This window comes from Trachypithecus francoisi, unplaced genomic scaffold, assembly GCF_009764315.1.
Source record: "Trachypithecus francoisi isolate TF-2019V2 unplaced genomic scaffold, Tfra_2.0 Lachesis_group3, whole genome shotgun sequence".
NCBI classification, from domain to species: Eukaryota; Metazoa; Chordata; class Mammalia; order Primates; family Cercopithecidae; genus Trachypithecus; species Trachypithecus francoisi.
The window spans coordinates 40,074,946-40,089,198 of NW_022681468.1; the positions used below are offsets into that span (position 1 = coordinate 40,074,946).

General features: G+C 44.9%; 1 protein-coding gene across 2 annotated transcripts in view; it reads right to left on the bottom strand.

Moving 5' to 3' along the window:
- Nucleotides 1-14,253, bottom strand: part of FNTB (farnesyltransferase, CAAX box, beta) — a 77,510-nt gene that overhangs the window by 12,749 nt on the left and 50,508 nt on the right. For both annotated transcript variants that reach the window (XM_033187715.1, XM_033187716.1), the window contains exons 8-9: nt 8,515-8,644; nt 5,129-5,261 (exon numbers count right to left, since the gene is read on the bottom strand). In XM_033187715.1, coding sequence (XP_033043606.1) covers nt 5,129-5,261; nt 8,515-8,644 — 263 coding nt within the window. The remainder of the gene's footprint in view (nt 1-5,128; nt 5,262-8,514; nt 8,645-14,253) is intronic.

Here is a 14,253-nt window from a genome sequence, read left to right on the forward strand (position 1 = left end):
TCAAAAATTCTACAAGGAGCTTCTAGAAATCCTGAATTTGGACACCAGCACACATAATCACAAGATGAAAGCAGATATGATTATAGGGTGATAACTGCGCACTGGAATCGGCCTTTTAAATCTTTTCTCCCTCTTCCTGAAATTATAGGTCCCCATTCTCATCTCATTTTGCATTTCAAAGGTTCTTTTCATCCAAAAAAATAAAAAGTCTTTCCTCACCATAACTGACAGGTGCAGCCATCTGTAGCTCAATTTCACAGGTGGGCAAGAAAATTCCAGGGTATGTCCCAAATAACATACAAGAAGCCAGTAACTACCAAGCCAGGCAGAAACTCACAGGCCTGCTGCTTTCTTACTGTTCCACAAAACAAAAAAACCAAATAACTCACTGATTTAGTCAGCACTTGAGATTTCTTAAGCCTTTTTTTGTCTTTTTTTTTTTTTGAGATGGAGTCCCGCCCTGTCACCCAGGCTGGAGTGCAATGGCATGATCTCGGCTCACCGCAACCTCCGCCTCCGGGGTTAAAAGTGATTCTCCTGCCTCAGTCTCCTGAGGAACTGGGATTACAGGTGCGTGCCACCACACCCGGCTAATTTTTTGTATCTTTAGTAGAGACAGGGTTTCATCATGTTGGCCAGGCTGGTCTTGAACTCCTGACCTCATGATCCACCCGCCTCGGCCTCCCAAAATGCTGGGATTACAGGCTTCTTTTGCTTTTTGAGACCCACGTCTTGCTGTGTCGCCCAAGCTGGAGTTGCAGTGGCACTCTCTGCCTGCAACCTCTGCCTCCTAGACTCAAGTGATCCTTCTACCTCAGCCTCCTGAGTAGCTAGGACTACAGGCACATGCCACTATGTCTGGTTAACTGTTTTTAATTTTTTGTAGAGACAAGCTCTCACTATATTGCCCAGGCTGGTCTTGAACTCCTGGGCTCAAGAGGTCTGCCTGCCTTGGCCTCCCAAAGTGCTGGGATTATAGTCATGAACCACTGTGCCCAGCGTTTTAAGCTATTAATGATAATTCCTTCTTCTACTCAAATACCGTCACTTACACATAGAAAGTAGTCATTGGCATGGAGCCACTGATGGTCACTTGCTGTGTTAGGGCATGGCCTAGACCCACGTGCTGCACCAGAGCATTCTTTTTGCTTTTTAGTTAGCAACATGATCAATGCCTTTTAAAAAATGTATTTGTACATTTACCAAAATAAAATTAGTAATGCACATCGTTTTTTTTTTTTAAAGGGCACAGTATAATATAGAAGTATAATATAAATCTGTTTATATTATACTTAAAATATAAAAGGGCACAGTATAATATAAAATCTAAAAAGTTGGCCGGGTATAGTGGCTCATTCCTGTAATCTCAGCACTTTGTGTGGCCGAGGAAGGTGGATCACTTGAGGCCAGGAGTTTGAGACCAGCCAGGCCAACAGAGTCATACCCTGTCTCTACTAAAAATAGAAAACATTAGCTAGGTGTGGTGGCACACACCTGTAATCCCAGCTACTCAGGAGGCTGAGGCACGAAAATTGATTGAACCCAGGAGGCGGAGGTTGCAGTGAGCCGAGATCGCACCACGGCACTCCAGCCTCACCAACAGAGTCAGACTCTGTCTCAAAAAAAAATAAAAATAAAAATAAATAAATGAATAAATAAATCTAAAAAGTCTCCCTCCTTCTGTCTTCTGTCTCCTTCTCTTCTCCCAAAGGTACCCATTGTTAAAGGGGTTTGGTGGAGGTTCCAGGAAAAGCTGTGTACATCTCAGGCTGTGTGCCCAGGGACTGCTCCAGGCCCTGCCCCTTACACTTGATGTTGTATCTTGGAGAGCTTTCTATATCAGCCCATGGGATAAAGCTACTGTTTGGAGAGATTTTTATTATGTAACCCTTAACCTTTTGGTGGGCACTTAGGCTGCTATTACAACTCCACTTCAATATACATCCTTGGCTAATATCTCTGCAGGTAAATTCCTTACAGTGCACTTGCTGTGTTCAAAGGGTAAGTGCCCTTATAATTTAAACGGATGTCTCCAAACTGCCCTCCAAAAAGTGATTTACCTATTTACATCCCCATTAACAGTGTCAAATTACCTGTTTTCTCACACTCTCCCCAACATAGGGTATCAAGTTTATTAATCTCTGCCAATCCAATAATAAAAACAAATAGTGCCAGTCTTTTAATTAGCATTTCTTTAACTACAAGTGAGCTAAACAACTTTTCGTTGGATTAATGGCCACCTACTGTGGTTACGAGCAGGGCAGGGTGAGGATGCCAGCTAGTCTGGATTCACACAACCACATACTAACCCTTGTGAGTGCCAATCAGGTATTATAAAGCAGTCACTTAGCCTCACCGTACTCTGTTTCCTCATCTGTGAACAATGGTACCTATTTCATAGGGTTGTTTGGAGAATTAAATGAGACAATACATGTGAAATGCTCAGTACAGCCCCTGGCATACAGTGAGGGCTTGCGAAGACTCCGCTACCAGTAGTAGTAGCAGTTGTAGGAGAAAAAGAAGGACAGCTCTTTCTTTGGGACCTCTCTCTTCAGATCCCTTGCCTGTTTTTCAGTTGGGTTGTCTATCCATTTCTTACTGGTTTGTATGATTTTTTTTTTCAAATTAAAGAAATGAGCCATTCATCACTTGTCATAAATATTTTTCCCACCTTGCTGCTTGTTTTGTTTGTAGAATTTCCCTGTTTTTGCAAAATAACTTTTGTTATCTTTCTTTATGCAAGAAATACGTATTAACTATAGAAAGATTAGAAAATACAAACAGAGGAAACAAACATCACCTGTAATTTCACATCCTAGATACTTTCTGTGAATTTTTTTGAGTCAACTCTTCACCAAAAATGGGATTCCACACATATTGCTTTGATATGATCACAATATATTGTGACTAACTTTCTACACTGCAGCCCCTTTTGATTCCCTAAGTCAGTATTTTGCCCTCCTCTCAACACACTTCCCTTCTTCACAGACTCCTGTCTGTTCCAAGTTTAAGAGATGCCCTGTGTCCGAGAAGAACTTCAGACAACACAGGCCTCCTTCTCCCAGCCAATGAAAAAAGCTGGAAGCACCAAGATTCATAGGCACCCGTTTCCATTGACAAAGCCTTGAATGCTACCAAGCCCTCTAGAACGTATGCTACAATAAACAATTAACCAGCAGTCCCCCTGGAAGACTTTGACAGGTGGTGCTCCTGTTATAGTTTGCTCCAGATTTCCCTGGGATTGCAGAATTACTGCATCTTATAAATGCCAGGGACAGGTTTGTAAAAGACCGACAGTTTTACCAGGGGCTTGACCTCACCACTTCCAAATAAAGAGATCACCATGACCCCAAGTTTTTTTCTATCTTAGAAATGTCGGGTCGGGCACGGGGGCTCACGCCCGTAATCCCAGCACTTTGGGAGGCTGAGGCGGGTGGATCACCTGAGGTCAGGAGTTTGAGACCAGCCTAACCAACATGGAGAAACCACGTCTCTACTAAACATACAAAATTAGCTGGGCGTGGTGATGCAGGCCTGTAATCCCAGCTATTTGGGAGGCTGAGGCAGGAGAATCGCTTGAACCCAGGAGGTGGAGGTTGCAGTGATCCATTGCACCTTGTTCGCCCAGGCAACAAGAGCGAAACTCCATCTCAAAAAAATAAAAATAAAATAAAATAAAAAATGTTTGACTTGGGGAATTCCTGACTTCCTTACTGGTGGTCAAGGCAGACGCTGTGCAGGCTCCAGAGTCAGTGCACTTGCTGACAGTGCACTTGCTGTGTTCAAAGGGTAAGTGCCTTATATGCCTTAATACTGACACCTAAAGCCCAGTGGGCCCAGGCCGGGAAAATGGGACAGAGGCTCTGCTTACTTTAATTCAGTGTCAGAAATGGTCACAACTCAACAACTCAAAGGAAATTAAGAAACTAAATAATGAGGCTCAGGGCTGGACGTGGTGGCTCATGTCTGTAGTCCCAGCACTTTGGGAGGTGGAAGTGGGCGGATCACCTGAGGTCAGGAGTTCAAGACCAGCCTGACCAATATGGTGAAACCCTGTCTCTACTAAAAATATAAAACTTAGCCAGGTGTGGTGGCGCATGCCTGTAGTCCCAGCTACTCAGGAGGCTGAGGCAGAAGAATTGCTTGAACCTTGGAGGCGGAGGTTGCAGTGAGCCGATATTGTGCCACTGTACTTCAGCCTGGGAGACAGAGCAAGACTCCGTCTCGGCGGGGGGAAAAAGGGTGGGGTGGGGGCAGGCCTCAGAAACAGGAGAAAAAAGTGTGGGGAGGGGCAGAAAGGAATCTCATCTTTCACATTTGAGCAGTTACATTATCCAGCTAAGTCCAAAGAACAGCTTCTCTCTGGACCCAAGGATCTCACTCCAAAAACAGATGAGCAGCCAGCAGGGCCCCATGACGTCCCCTCTCCCACAGGTCTACTCAGAGACACCTGCTCCCACATCAAGTACACCAGAAAGATGGTGCAGGAATTAACAGGCAGACTGAGGTTTCAAGAGGTAAAGAGAGAATGTTCCCAGAGTTTTTGCTCGCTAACTACTTCGGTTTTGCATTCCCATTTGAGACCCCACAGAAATGAATGTGGATTTCTCTACTCCAATGGTGCAGGTGGAACAAACTCCTATTTAGGCTTGTTCAATGAATGTAAAATAAAACATTTCTAATGGTGACAACTCTGCAGCCAGTCAGACACAGCGAGTCTTTTCTCCACGGGTTCTGGTTCTCTACCCCTTTACGCAGTTGCCTTTCCTGTTGCTGTTGTAACAGTGACTGTTGCAACACTGGGTTTTCAGCTCTGCCCTGCACCCAGAGGAGGTGGCAGTCACCGCAGAGCCCAGGACAGGAGTGGGCTGCTCCTTCCAGATAACGCAGAAGCAGCACCCACTTCCTCCCCACTCCCCGTAGCAATTTTAAGGGAGCTCATTCTGTCATAGCCAATTTGAAGAAGCAAGAAATGACACTAAACCAATGAAACTAAATCTTACTCTGGATTCGCATGCCCCACGGCAGAGCTCATTTCAACCCCTCTAAAAAACCACACTGGGCTTCCAGACTTTGTGAGTAGTGGAGGGAAATCATCCAGCCTCAGCAAACAGCTCCCCAGGCTCACCTTGGGCATGCAGTGCACGGTGGAGCAGGGGCAGGAGCCCTGCCTGCCAGAAGGAGTAGCAGCCATCCACCAGCTTGTTGCAGCGGCCCTGAAATCCTCCTTCAAATCGCATCTGCCGGCTTGTCACCCATTGCTGAGGATACACAGATGGGAAAGGCAGTTGTAGGCTAAAAGAGACAAAATCCAGCCCCACAGGATCTCCAGGAGTCAATCTGTGGAATGGAGGGTTTCCCATCTTGTGGCTTCTCGGCACTCCAGTTCTGGTGCTCCGGTTTTCTTTCTTCCCTCCCCACACTGCCACAGACACAGAGTGAAGCATTTAAGCCAACGCTGTGGAGGCATCCAGCACTGATCTCTGCTCAACGCCTAGCAGACAACTACCTTTTCCTGGGTTCCAAAGCAGTGCCAGTGCTGAGAGGATAAAGAGGCCAAGCTGGTTTGTTAGGAGACCTTCAAAGTCTCTTAATAAACATGGCTTAAGTTGGAAATTGAAGGCAAGACTAACAGTAGCTCATTTCTCATTACTTCCCTGCTCAGGGGAGTTTATTAAAAGCAGATAAATGGAATTTGGTACTATATTTCATCAGATGATCTCAGACTGCTCCTGACTTTTACTTGGCACCTGGGGAAATTTACCCAAGGTCTCTTAGCAAGTCACTAGCAGGCCTGAAAGCAGAAGCCATTCATTCTAATTACCAAATGACAATTCTGCCCAGCCTGTGGCTGATATTAGAAAATCTTTTACTTTGAAGCTGTAAAATAGGTCTTTTTTTTTTTTTTTTTGAGATGGAGTCTCGCTCTGTTGCCCAGGCTGGAGTGCAGTGGCCAGATCTCAGCTCACTGCAAGCTCCGCCTCCCAGGTTCACGCCATTCTCCTGCCTCAGCCTCCCGAGTAGCTGGGACTACAGGCGCCCACCACCTCGCCTGGCTAGTTTTTTGTATTTTTTAGTAGAGTCGGGGTTTCACCGTGTTAGCCAGGATGGTAAAATAGGTCTTAATGTCACTCAGTGGTCACACACGATACCACCATTCCTTGCTTATCTACAAGTTTTCTAAACACACTGTACTACAAAGATCAAGATAGTCATGGGTTTGGTCCCTTGAAATGAGCAGAACCAACTGGCTGAGCAGATATGACATTTCCATTTCCCTCCCTAGACCACCTAGGCCATTCCAGCCACAGACTTACAGAGCTGCCTCACTCAACTGAAAGGGTACAGGGGAGGGTACTTCCCGTTTCTAGAGCCTTACTAGGTAAAGTTCCTGAAAGGAGCCACTGGGACCCTTGATGGAAGTGGGGGCCAGCCCTCCCCTAAAAGCTGTAGTTTAGATTATATCCCTCTTCAAGGCAACACCTGCCCATAGAGAGTCACAGTCACAAATTCTTAAAAGAGACAGAAAACACTGCACTGCAGGTTCAAGTTGGTCTTAAATGAACCAGGGCTTCCAGCATGTAATGGAAGTGGGCTAAGCATTACTCAGGCAGAGGGAAAGCAGGTGCTGCACTGGGAGTCCGTTCCTCATTTCTGCTTACCGTAGGGCTTAAGTGTTTTTAAGCAGACTAATTTATTTTTTCCAGTGCCTAAGCCCATGGATTTGTTCTGTTTCCTTGGGCTACAGGAATTCATACTTCAGATATGTGTCCTACTTCTCCCAAAGCAAATGGAAGGGAGTAGTCTGGGTTAGAGCACTGGCCCCTAACCCCTGGGCCACGCCAGGCTGCACAGCAGGACATGAGTGGTGGGTGAGCCAGCGAAAGCTTCATCTGTATTTATAGCTGCTCCTCACTGCTCGCATTACTGCCTGAGCTCCACTTCCTGACAGACCAGCAGCAGCATTAGGAGCACAAACCCTACTGTGAACTGTGTGTGCCAGGCTTCTAGATTGCATGCTCTATATGAGAGTCTAATGCCTAATGATCTGTCACTGTCTCCCATCGCCCCCAAATGGGACTGTCTAGTTGAAGGAAAACAAGCTCAGGGCTCCCATTGATTCTACATTATTGTGAGTTGTGTAATTATTTCATTATATATTACAATGTAATAATAATAGAAATAAAGTACACAATAAATGTAATGTACTTGAATCATCCTGAAACCATTACCCCCCGCCCCACCCCCCACCCCAGGTCCATGGAAAAATTACCTCCCACAAAACTGGTCCCTTGTGCCAAAAAGATTATTACTCTGTGTTAGAGGGACACTAACATTTATTAAGTACCTACTATGTGCCAGGCCGTTTATAAATGTTCTCTCCTTTAACCTTAAAAAAGTAAGGATAGTTATCCCTACCTTATAAAAGAAAAAGTATCAAGCTAGAAGAGATTAGACGATTTGCCTAAGGACCCATGTCTCAAATGTAGTAGGGACAGGGTTCAAACCTGGAACGCTGCCATTATAACTGAGGCACTCCCTGATCACATTCCTTATTTCTGCCTGGGAGATGGGACTTTTTTGTTTCATCCCTTATTGGTGCTCAGATTTTAAAACATCTGAGAAAATCTTAAGTTCAGCATACAAAGTTGGCTGTTTCGGCATGAGCCCTCAAGCCTTCAGGAATCTTTAAAAAGACTATGCCGGGGGAGGCTTTCTGAAGGTGGAGGCAAGATGCTGCTGGTTACAGCTCTACAGGGTACGACAGAAACTCTCCAGGAAGCTCACGATGGGCCGTACAACGGGAGGCTGGCATCTGAACTCAGGCAGAGGAGGTGCATGTCAGTTGCAGCTGGTTTGTTCTGAGGTCATGGTCAGGGGGCACATGCTCCTCAAATGACATGACGGGGAATGCCTTCTCCTTGGTGGCCGTGGAGGTGTGTGTGTTTGTGCACCCACTGATCATTTAACTACAATCTAGTGACTCCCTGAAGCTGACTGCTTTCTGAGTTTCTTCTGAATACTGGCCAGGAGCCTGGGGTCCAGACATAAATGTTGGGCTGCCTTCTCAATGCAATTAGCCAGCTCTGCCTAAACAACTCATTTAAATGTAGGTACTAAATGTTTACACAGTGCAGCAGGTAACAAAAGTTTGGTTTCAAAATGCTGCAAAACTCTTCTTGTAACTTTTCCTTTTAGGAGGTTCTTTCTATAACACACGAAAACCTCTAATTCTATGTAACTGAAGTATAAGGAAGGTACTCTGCTCACACCAGATGTCTGTGGGACACAGTCTATGCAGTCTACACACTATGTAAAAAGCTCTAAGCAGGAAGACAGAAAGGCAGAAGGGGGAGCCAAGACAGAGCAGCTGCTCACTCCTTCCTCTGTGTTGGAACAGAGCTAACTGTTAGCCCTTCCCATAGCCAAACTCTCCCGAAGCCTGCGTGTCTGAGTACAATCACCTCACCATGACCTGGGGTCTGAGAGGAGGCTGGTTCAAAAGATACTTACTAATAAGCTCTTCAAGTTCAAGGAACGTTCCCTCTTGAGGATTACCAGCGCGGCCAAGCCACAGAAGGTATAGCCGCCGTGGGCTTCCATCCCTGGTACCCCGCCAATGCCACCTTCCCAGTTCTGACACCTAAGAAGAGATTGAGAAAAGCAGATTGAGTGGCCAGTGAGTGGACGTACACAAGTCCAGGACCATCCTAGGTGGCAGAGAAAAAGTTCACTCAGATTAAGGTGTGAGCCATCACAACTATGAATGAAAAGATGCCAACTAATTAACTTTTGGAAATGTCTTTTCAAAAAAAAAAAAAAAAAAGCTGGGCCTGGTTGTGCCCATGTGCAATCCTAGCTGCTCAGGAGAATAAGGCAAGAAGATCACTTGAGGCCAGGAGTTCAAGGCTCCAGTGAGCTATGATCACGCCATTGTGCTCCAGTCTGGGTGAAGGAGCGAGACTAGGTCTCTAAAAATATAAGTACAATAAAAACTGTAAAATGTTAAAAACCCAGACACTTAGAAACAGCCTACTTGAGTAAGAAACATAATAATTCAAATTATTACTCTTTAGGAGAAAGTTATAAAATCATATATATATATACATGCGCACACACACACACATACATATAGTGATAACCATCAAGTTGAAACAAAGTTGAAAAGTGATTGTTGATTCTAGTGATCTTTTATTTTTGCAACAGGGTCTTAACTCTGTTACCTAGGTTGACTGCATATCACGGCTCACTGTAGCCTCAACCTCGTGGACTCAGGCAATCCTCCCATCTTAGCCTCCTGAGTAGCTGGGACTATGGGCATGCCCCACCATACCCGGCCAATTTTTTGTATTTTTTGTAGAGTTGGGGCTTTGCCATGTTACCCAGGCCGGTCTTAAATTTCTGGCCTCAAGGAATCCTCCCACCCCAGCATCCCAAAGTGCTGGGATGACAGGCAGGGGCCACCGCACTTGGCCTCTGGTGATCTTTGAGTACAGGTCTACTGGAAATATTTTTCCTTTATGTTTTTCTCTTTGTTCAAAAAGTTTTTATAATGAACCTTTACACTCTTCAAAAATAAACGTTATTTTTAAAAATTATAATTAGGTCAGGTGGCGATGGCTTCTTAACAGCCTGCAAAACCATGAGCCAAATAAACCTCTTTTCTTTCTAAGTTACCCAGCCTCAGGTATTCCTTTATAGTGACACAAAATGGACTAACACAAGGACAAGAAATAACTGACTTAGTAGAATAGAGAAACCTTCCCTACCCAAATGGTAGGGATGGGAGAGGGGCAACAAAAAGCAAGGTGATGTGCTCCAATAAAAGGCTCCAGGATTACAGATACAGGGAACCTCCACAAAGTGGAATGCGTTTGAACCAAGTTTGTTGGCTGCAAACTTATGTAAGTCCCCTACTCCAATCCAGCAGAGGATGGGAAGTTTCAGAGCTGGGTTCCAGAATATCCAACAAGCTAAGAGGAGGAGGGAACACTGCACCCAACGGGATTACGTGAGAGTCAGCAATCTGAACACAATACCCCCAGCCCCATTCCCTTGTGTATTTCACACAAGGCTGCCAGTTTCATACTCCAAGCAGGATTTAGAAGATTCCTCTCCGAGGGAACTGATAAGCCCAAGGGAAAAACCCTACAGATACTGCTTTGAGAATTCCCCAATGAATGGCTTGATCCTGCCCACCCTCACAGAGCTCTCTAGCAGCTTTTCAGTGCTGGACCCTTAAAAATGAACAGACAGCTGTAGAGTACCAGACATTTGACTGCAGTCTCTACTATGAAAGAGAAGGAGACAAAAACAAACAAAAATAAACTGGAGGAAATAAGACACGGAGCAAAAGAAAACTTTTTAAAGTTGTATCTTTAGATAAAATATTATATGAAGTAAGACTACTGAGAGGACAAAATATCCCCAGAAAACAAGAAAGTATATAAAAAAGTACTCAGGAAGTAAAAGTAGTCAGGGAAGAAAACTAAAAATAGGATTATAAAAATAAAAAGAGGATTAGACGATAAATACTAAGAGAATCTCTCAAAGTATAAGAAGAAGGATTAGAGATGGAAACCATGCAATGATGTATTTTTATTTTTATTTATTTATTTTTGAGACAGAGTCTCACTCTGTTGCTGAGGCTGGAGTGCAGTGGCACAATCTTGGCTCACTGCAACCTCCGCCTCCTGGGTTCAAGTGATTCTCCTGCCTCAGCCTCCTGAGTAGCTGGGATTACAGGTGCACGGCACCACGCCCGGCTAATTTTTGTATTTTTAGCAGAGACAGGGTTTCACCATGTTGGTCAGGCTGGTCTTGAACTCCTGGCCTCGTGTTCTGCCTGCCTTGGCCGCCCAAAGTGCTGGGATTACAGGTGTAAGCCACTGCGCCTGTAAGTATTTTTATTCTTTTTTTATTAATTGATTGATTTTGAGATGGAGTCTCACACTGTCACCCAGGCTGGAGTGCAATGGTGCGATCTTGGCTCACTGCAACCTCTGCCTCCTGGGTTCAAGCAATTCTCCTGCCTCAGCCTCGCGAGTAGCTGGGATTACAGGCACCCGCCACCATGCCTGGATAATTTTTTGTATATTTTGTAGAGGCTGGGTTTCACCATGTTGGCCATGCTGGTCTCGAACTCCTGACCTCGTGATCTGCCCGCCTCAGCCTCCCAAAGTGTTGTGATTACAGGCCTGAGTCACCGTGCCCAGCTTCAAAGTATTTTTAAAAGTCAGACAATCAAATGTACTAATGGGATGTCATATTTTAAAAAGAGGCTGGCCAGGTACAGTGGCTCATGTCTGTAATCCCAGCACTTTGGAAGACCAAGGCAGGAGGATCATTTGAGGTCAGGAATTTGAGACCAGCCTGGTCAATATGGCAAAACCCCATCTCTACTAAAAATACAAAAATTAGCTAGGCATGGTGGCAGGCATCTGAGGTTGCAGTGAGCTAAGATTATGCCACTGCACTCCAGCCTGGGTGACAGAGCAAGATTCCATCACATACAAAAAAGAATCAAGATTCCAAGCCTCTAAAGAAGGACAGGATGGGGATAGAGAAAGAGAGACAGACGAAAAAAAAAAAATACAGAGAATTAAGAATCACAATGGCACTGCCAGGTAGTACAGCACAGTGGAATCCACTTGACTTCTTTGTATTTCAGCTTAATACAAAATTGAAAGGCTGGGTGTGGTGGCTCACACTTGTAATCCCAGCACTTTGGGAGGCTGAAGCAGGTGGATTGCTTGAGCTCAGGGGTTTAAGATCAGCCTGGGCAACATGGAAAAACTCCATCTCTACCAAAAACACAAAAATTAGGTAGGTGTGGTGGCATACACCTGCAGTCCTGGTTACTTGGAAAGCTGAGGCAGGAGGATCACTTGAACCCAGGAGGTCAAGGCTGCAGTGAGCCAAGATCACACCACTGCACTCCAGCCTGGGTGACAAAGTGAGACCCTGTTTCAAAGAATAAATTAATTAAATTAAATTAATTAAATTCAGTATCCCACCACTTGACATATAAGGAAACTATGACACAGAACAGTGGAATAACTTGTACAAGCACAAGCTAATCAGAAATGGCATACCTGTAATTCCAACACTTTGGGGGGCTGAGGCAGGAAGACTGCTTGAAACCAGGAGTTCAAGACCAGCCTGGGCAACACAGACTCTGTCTTTACAAGACATTTTAAAAATTAGCTAGGTGTTGTGGTGCACACCTGTGGTCTCTGCAACTCACGAGGCTGAGGTAGGAAGACTGCTTGAGCCCAGGAGGTCAAGGCTGCAGTGAGCTGTGATTGTATCACTGCAATTCAGCCAGGGCAACAAAGCAAGACCCTGTCTTCAAAGAAAAAAAAAAGCCAGGCGCAGTGGCTCATGCCTATAATCCTTGAACTTTGGGAGGTCAAGGTGTGTGGATGGCCTGAGCCCAGAAGTTCAAGCCCCACCTGGGTAACACAGACAGACCCCATCTCTACAATTTTTTAAAAAAACATTAGCTGGTTATGGTGGCACGTGCCTGTTGTTCCAGCTACTTGGGAGGTTGAGAAGGAAGGACTGCTTGAGCCCAGGAGGTGGCTGCAGCAAGCTGTGATCACGCCACTATACTCCAGCTTGTGCAACAGAGCAAGACAAAAGAAAAGAAAAGAAAGAAGGAAGGAAGGAAGGAAGGAAAGAAAGAAAGAAAGAAAGCGAGAGAGAGATGAAAGAGATAAAGAGAGGAAGAAAGAAGGAAGAGAAGAGGAAAGAAAGGACAAAACTGGAAATCAAACCCAGGCTGTCTGAGTTCCGTGTCTAGGCTGTGCCTAATCAATCAACCCTCCTGCAAACGACAGCTGTATGCTGAACAAAATACAAAAAAACAGCTTCCTGAGGGCTCAGCTGACTGAAACAAGGCAGGCAAATTTTGGTGGAGTTTGAAACTTGGAACAGAGAACAGCACGCAGTTAGTCCCTCCCTTCCCCCACAACTTTTTCTCTCTGGTTTGCCCTCAGGATCGCAGCCGTAGCCCAGGGTGGCAGCAGCAGGCCAGGGGTCAGGGGTCAGCGGCAAGCAGCCAACACTCTAATGGGAAGCCAACCATCCTTCTGGCAGGAAGATGCAGGCTGCCAGAAACTGAGGATGAATCCAGAAACAGGAAAGTCAAAGAAGAAAAATCCCAAATTCTGCATTTAAACTCAGTTCAAGTTTCCGCATACGTGCTGGGGAAACAAAGCAACTTCCAAGCAAGAACTGAGCTCTGAGCTGCTGCAGGAGTGACAGTTTGCAGCTTAAGTCTGACCAAGTTGACTGCCTGCTAAACTGAAAACATCAACACCCTTCAGGGCAAACCACCAGAATCCATACCGTTCTGTTGTATGACACCTCCACCATCATATCACAATGTCCAGGACACAACACAACATCACGCGGCACAGGAAGACTCATGGAGCTGACATGCCAACTCTAGGACACACAGATGTGGAAATTCCCAGACAAGCAATTTAAAGCAGACATTATAATTACATACTTACCACAGCAAAGTGAACAAAAATACACTCATAAAGAATAAAAAGATGGGAAATCTCAGCGGAGAAACACAAAATATAAAAGAGAACCAAACACAGGCAGTGCCTACTCTCCAGCTCTCAACTATAGCTACCTTACCATTGAGCATGACATAGTCCTCAATGAACTCTGGTTACTATTATCAGCCTTATTCACAATGACATTGGAAGCTAGAAGATAACGAAGCAATGCTTACAAAATTCAGAAAGAATACAGTTTATACCATTTCCAATTTAGAAATCTCTAACCAAATAATTAAGTGTGAGATTAGAACACAGATACATGCAAGATATTAAAATTTATCTCCCAGGTCCCCTTTGTTGGGATCTGTTGGAGTACAATGCTTCATGAAAATAACCAAGAAAAAGGAGGACAGGGACTTCAACAAAGGAGATAAGTGAAGTGAATTTCATGCTGAAAGGAAGCTTCGGAATGCCTGCTGTGCAGCAAGCTGAGAGCAATCTGTCCAGACTGAAGCAGGAGGGCAGAGGGCTCCAAGAGGGGTGACTCAAAACGCACGCGTGCACAGAGGCAGGTTACCTGAAGGGTTTGACTACGTTTAGAGTAATTTTTTTATAGCTCTGACAGACAATTTGGGAAGGAATTCATAAGTACATTCATGATATATCCATTAACTCCAGGAAAATGAAACTCATACAAAAAAGGAAATATGATCTCAGCATATCATCTGGTGTCACT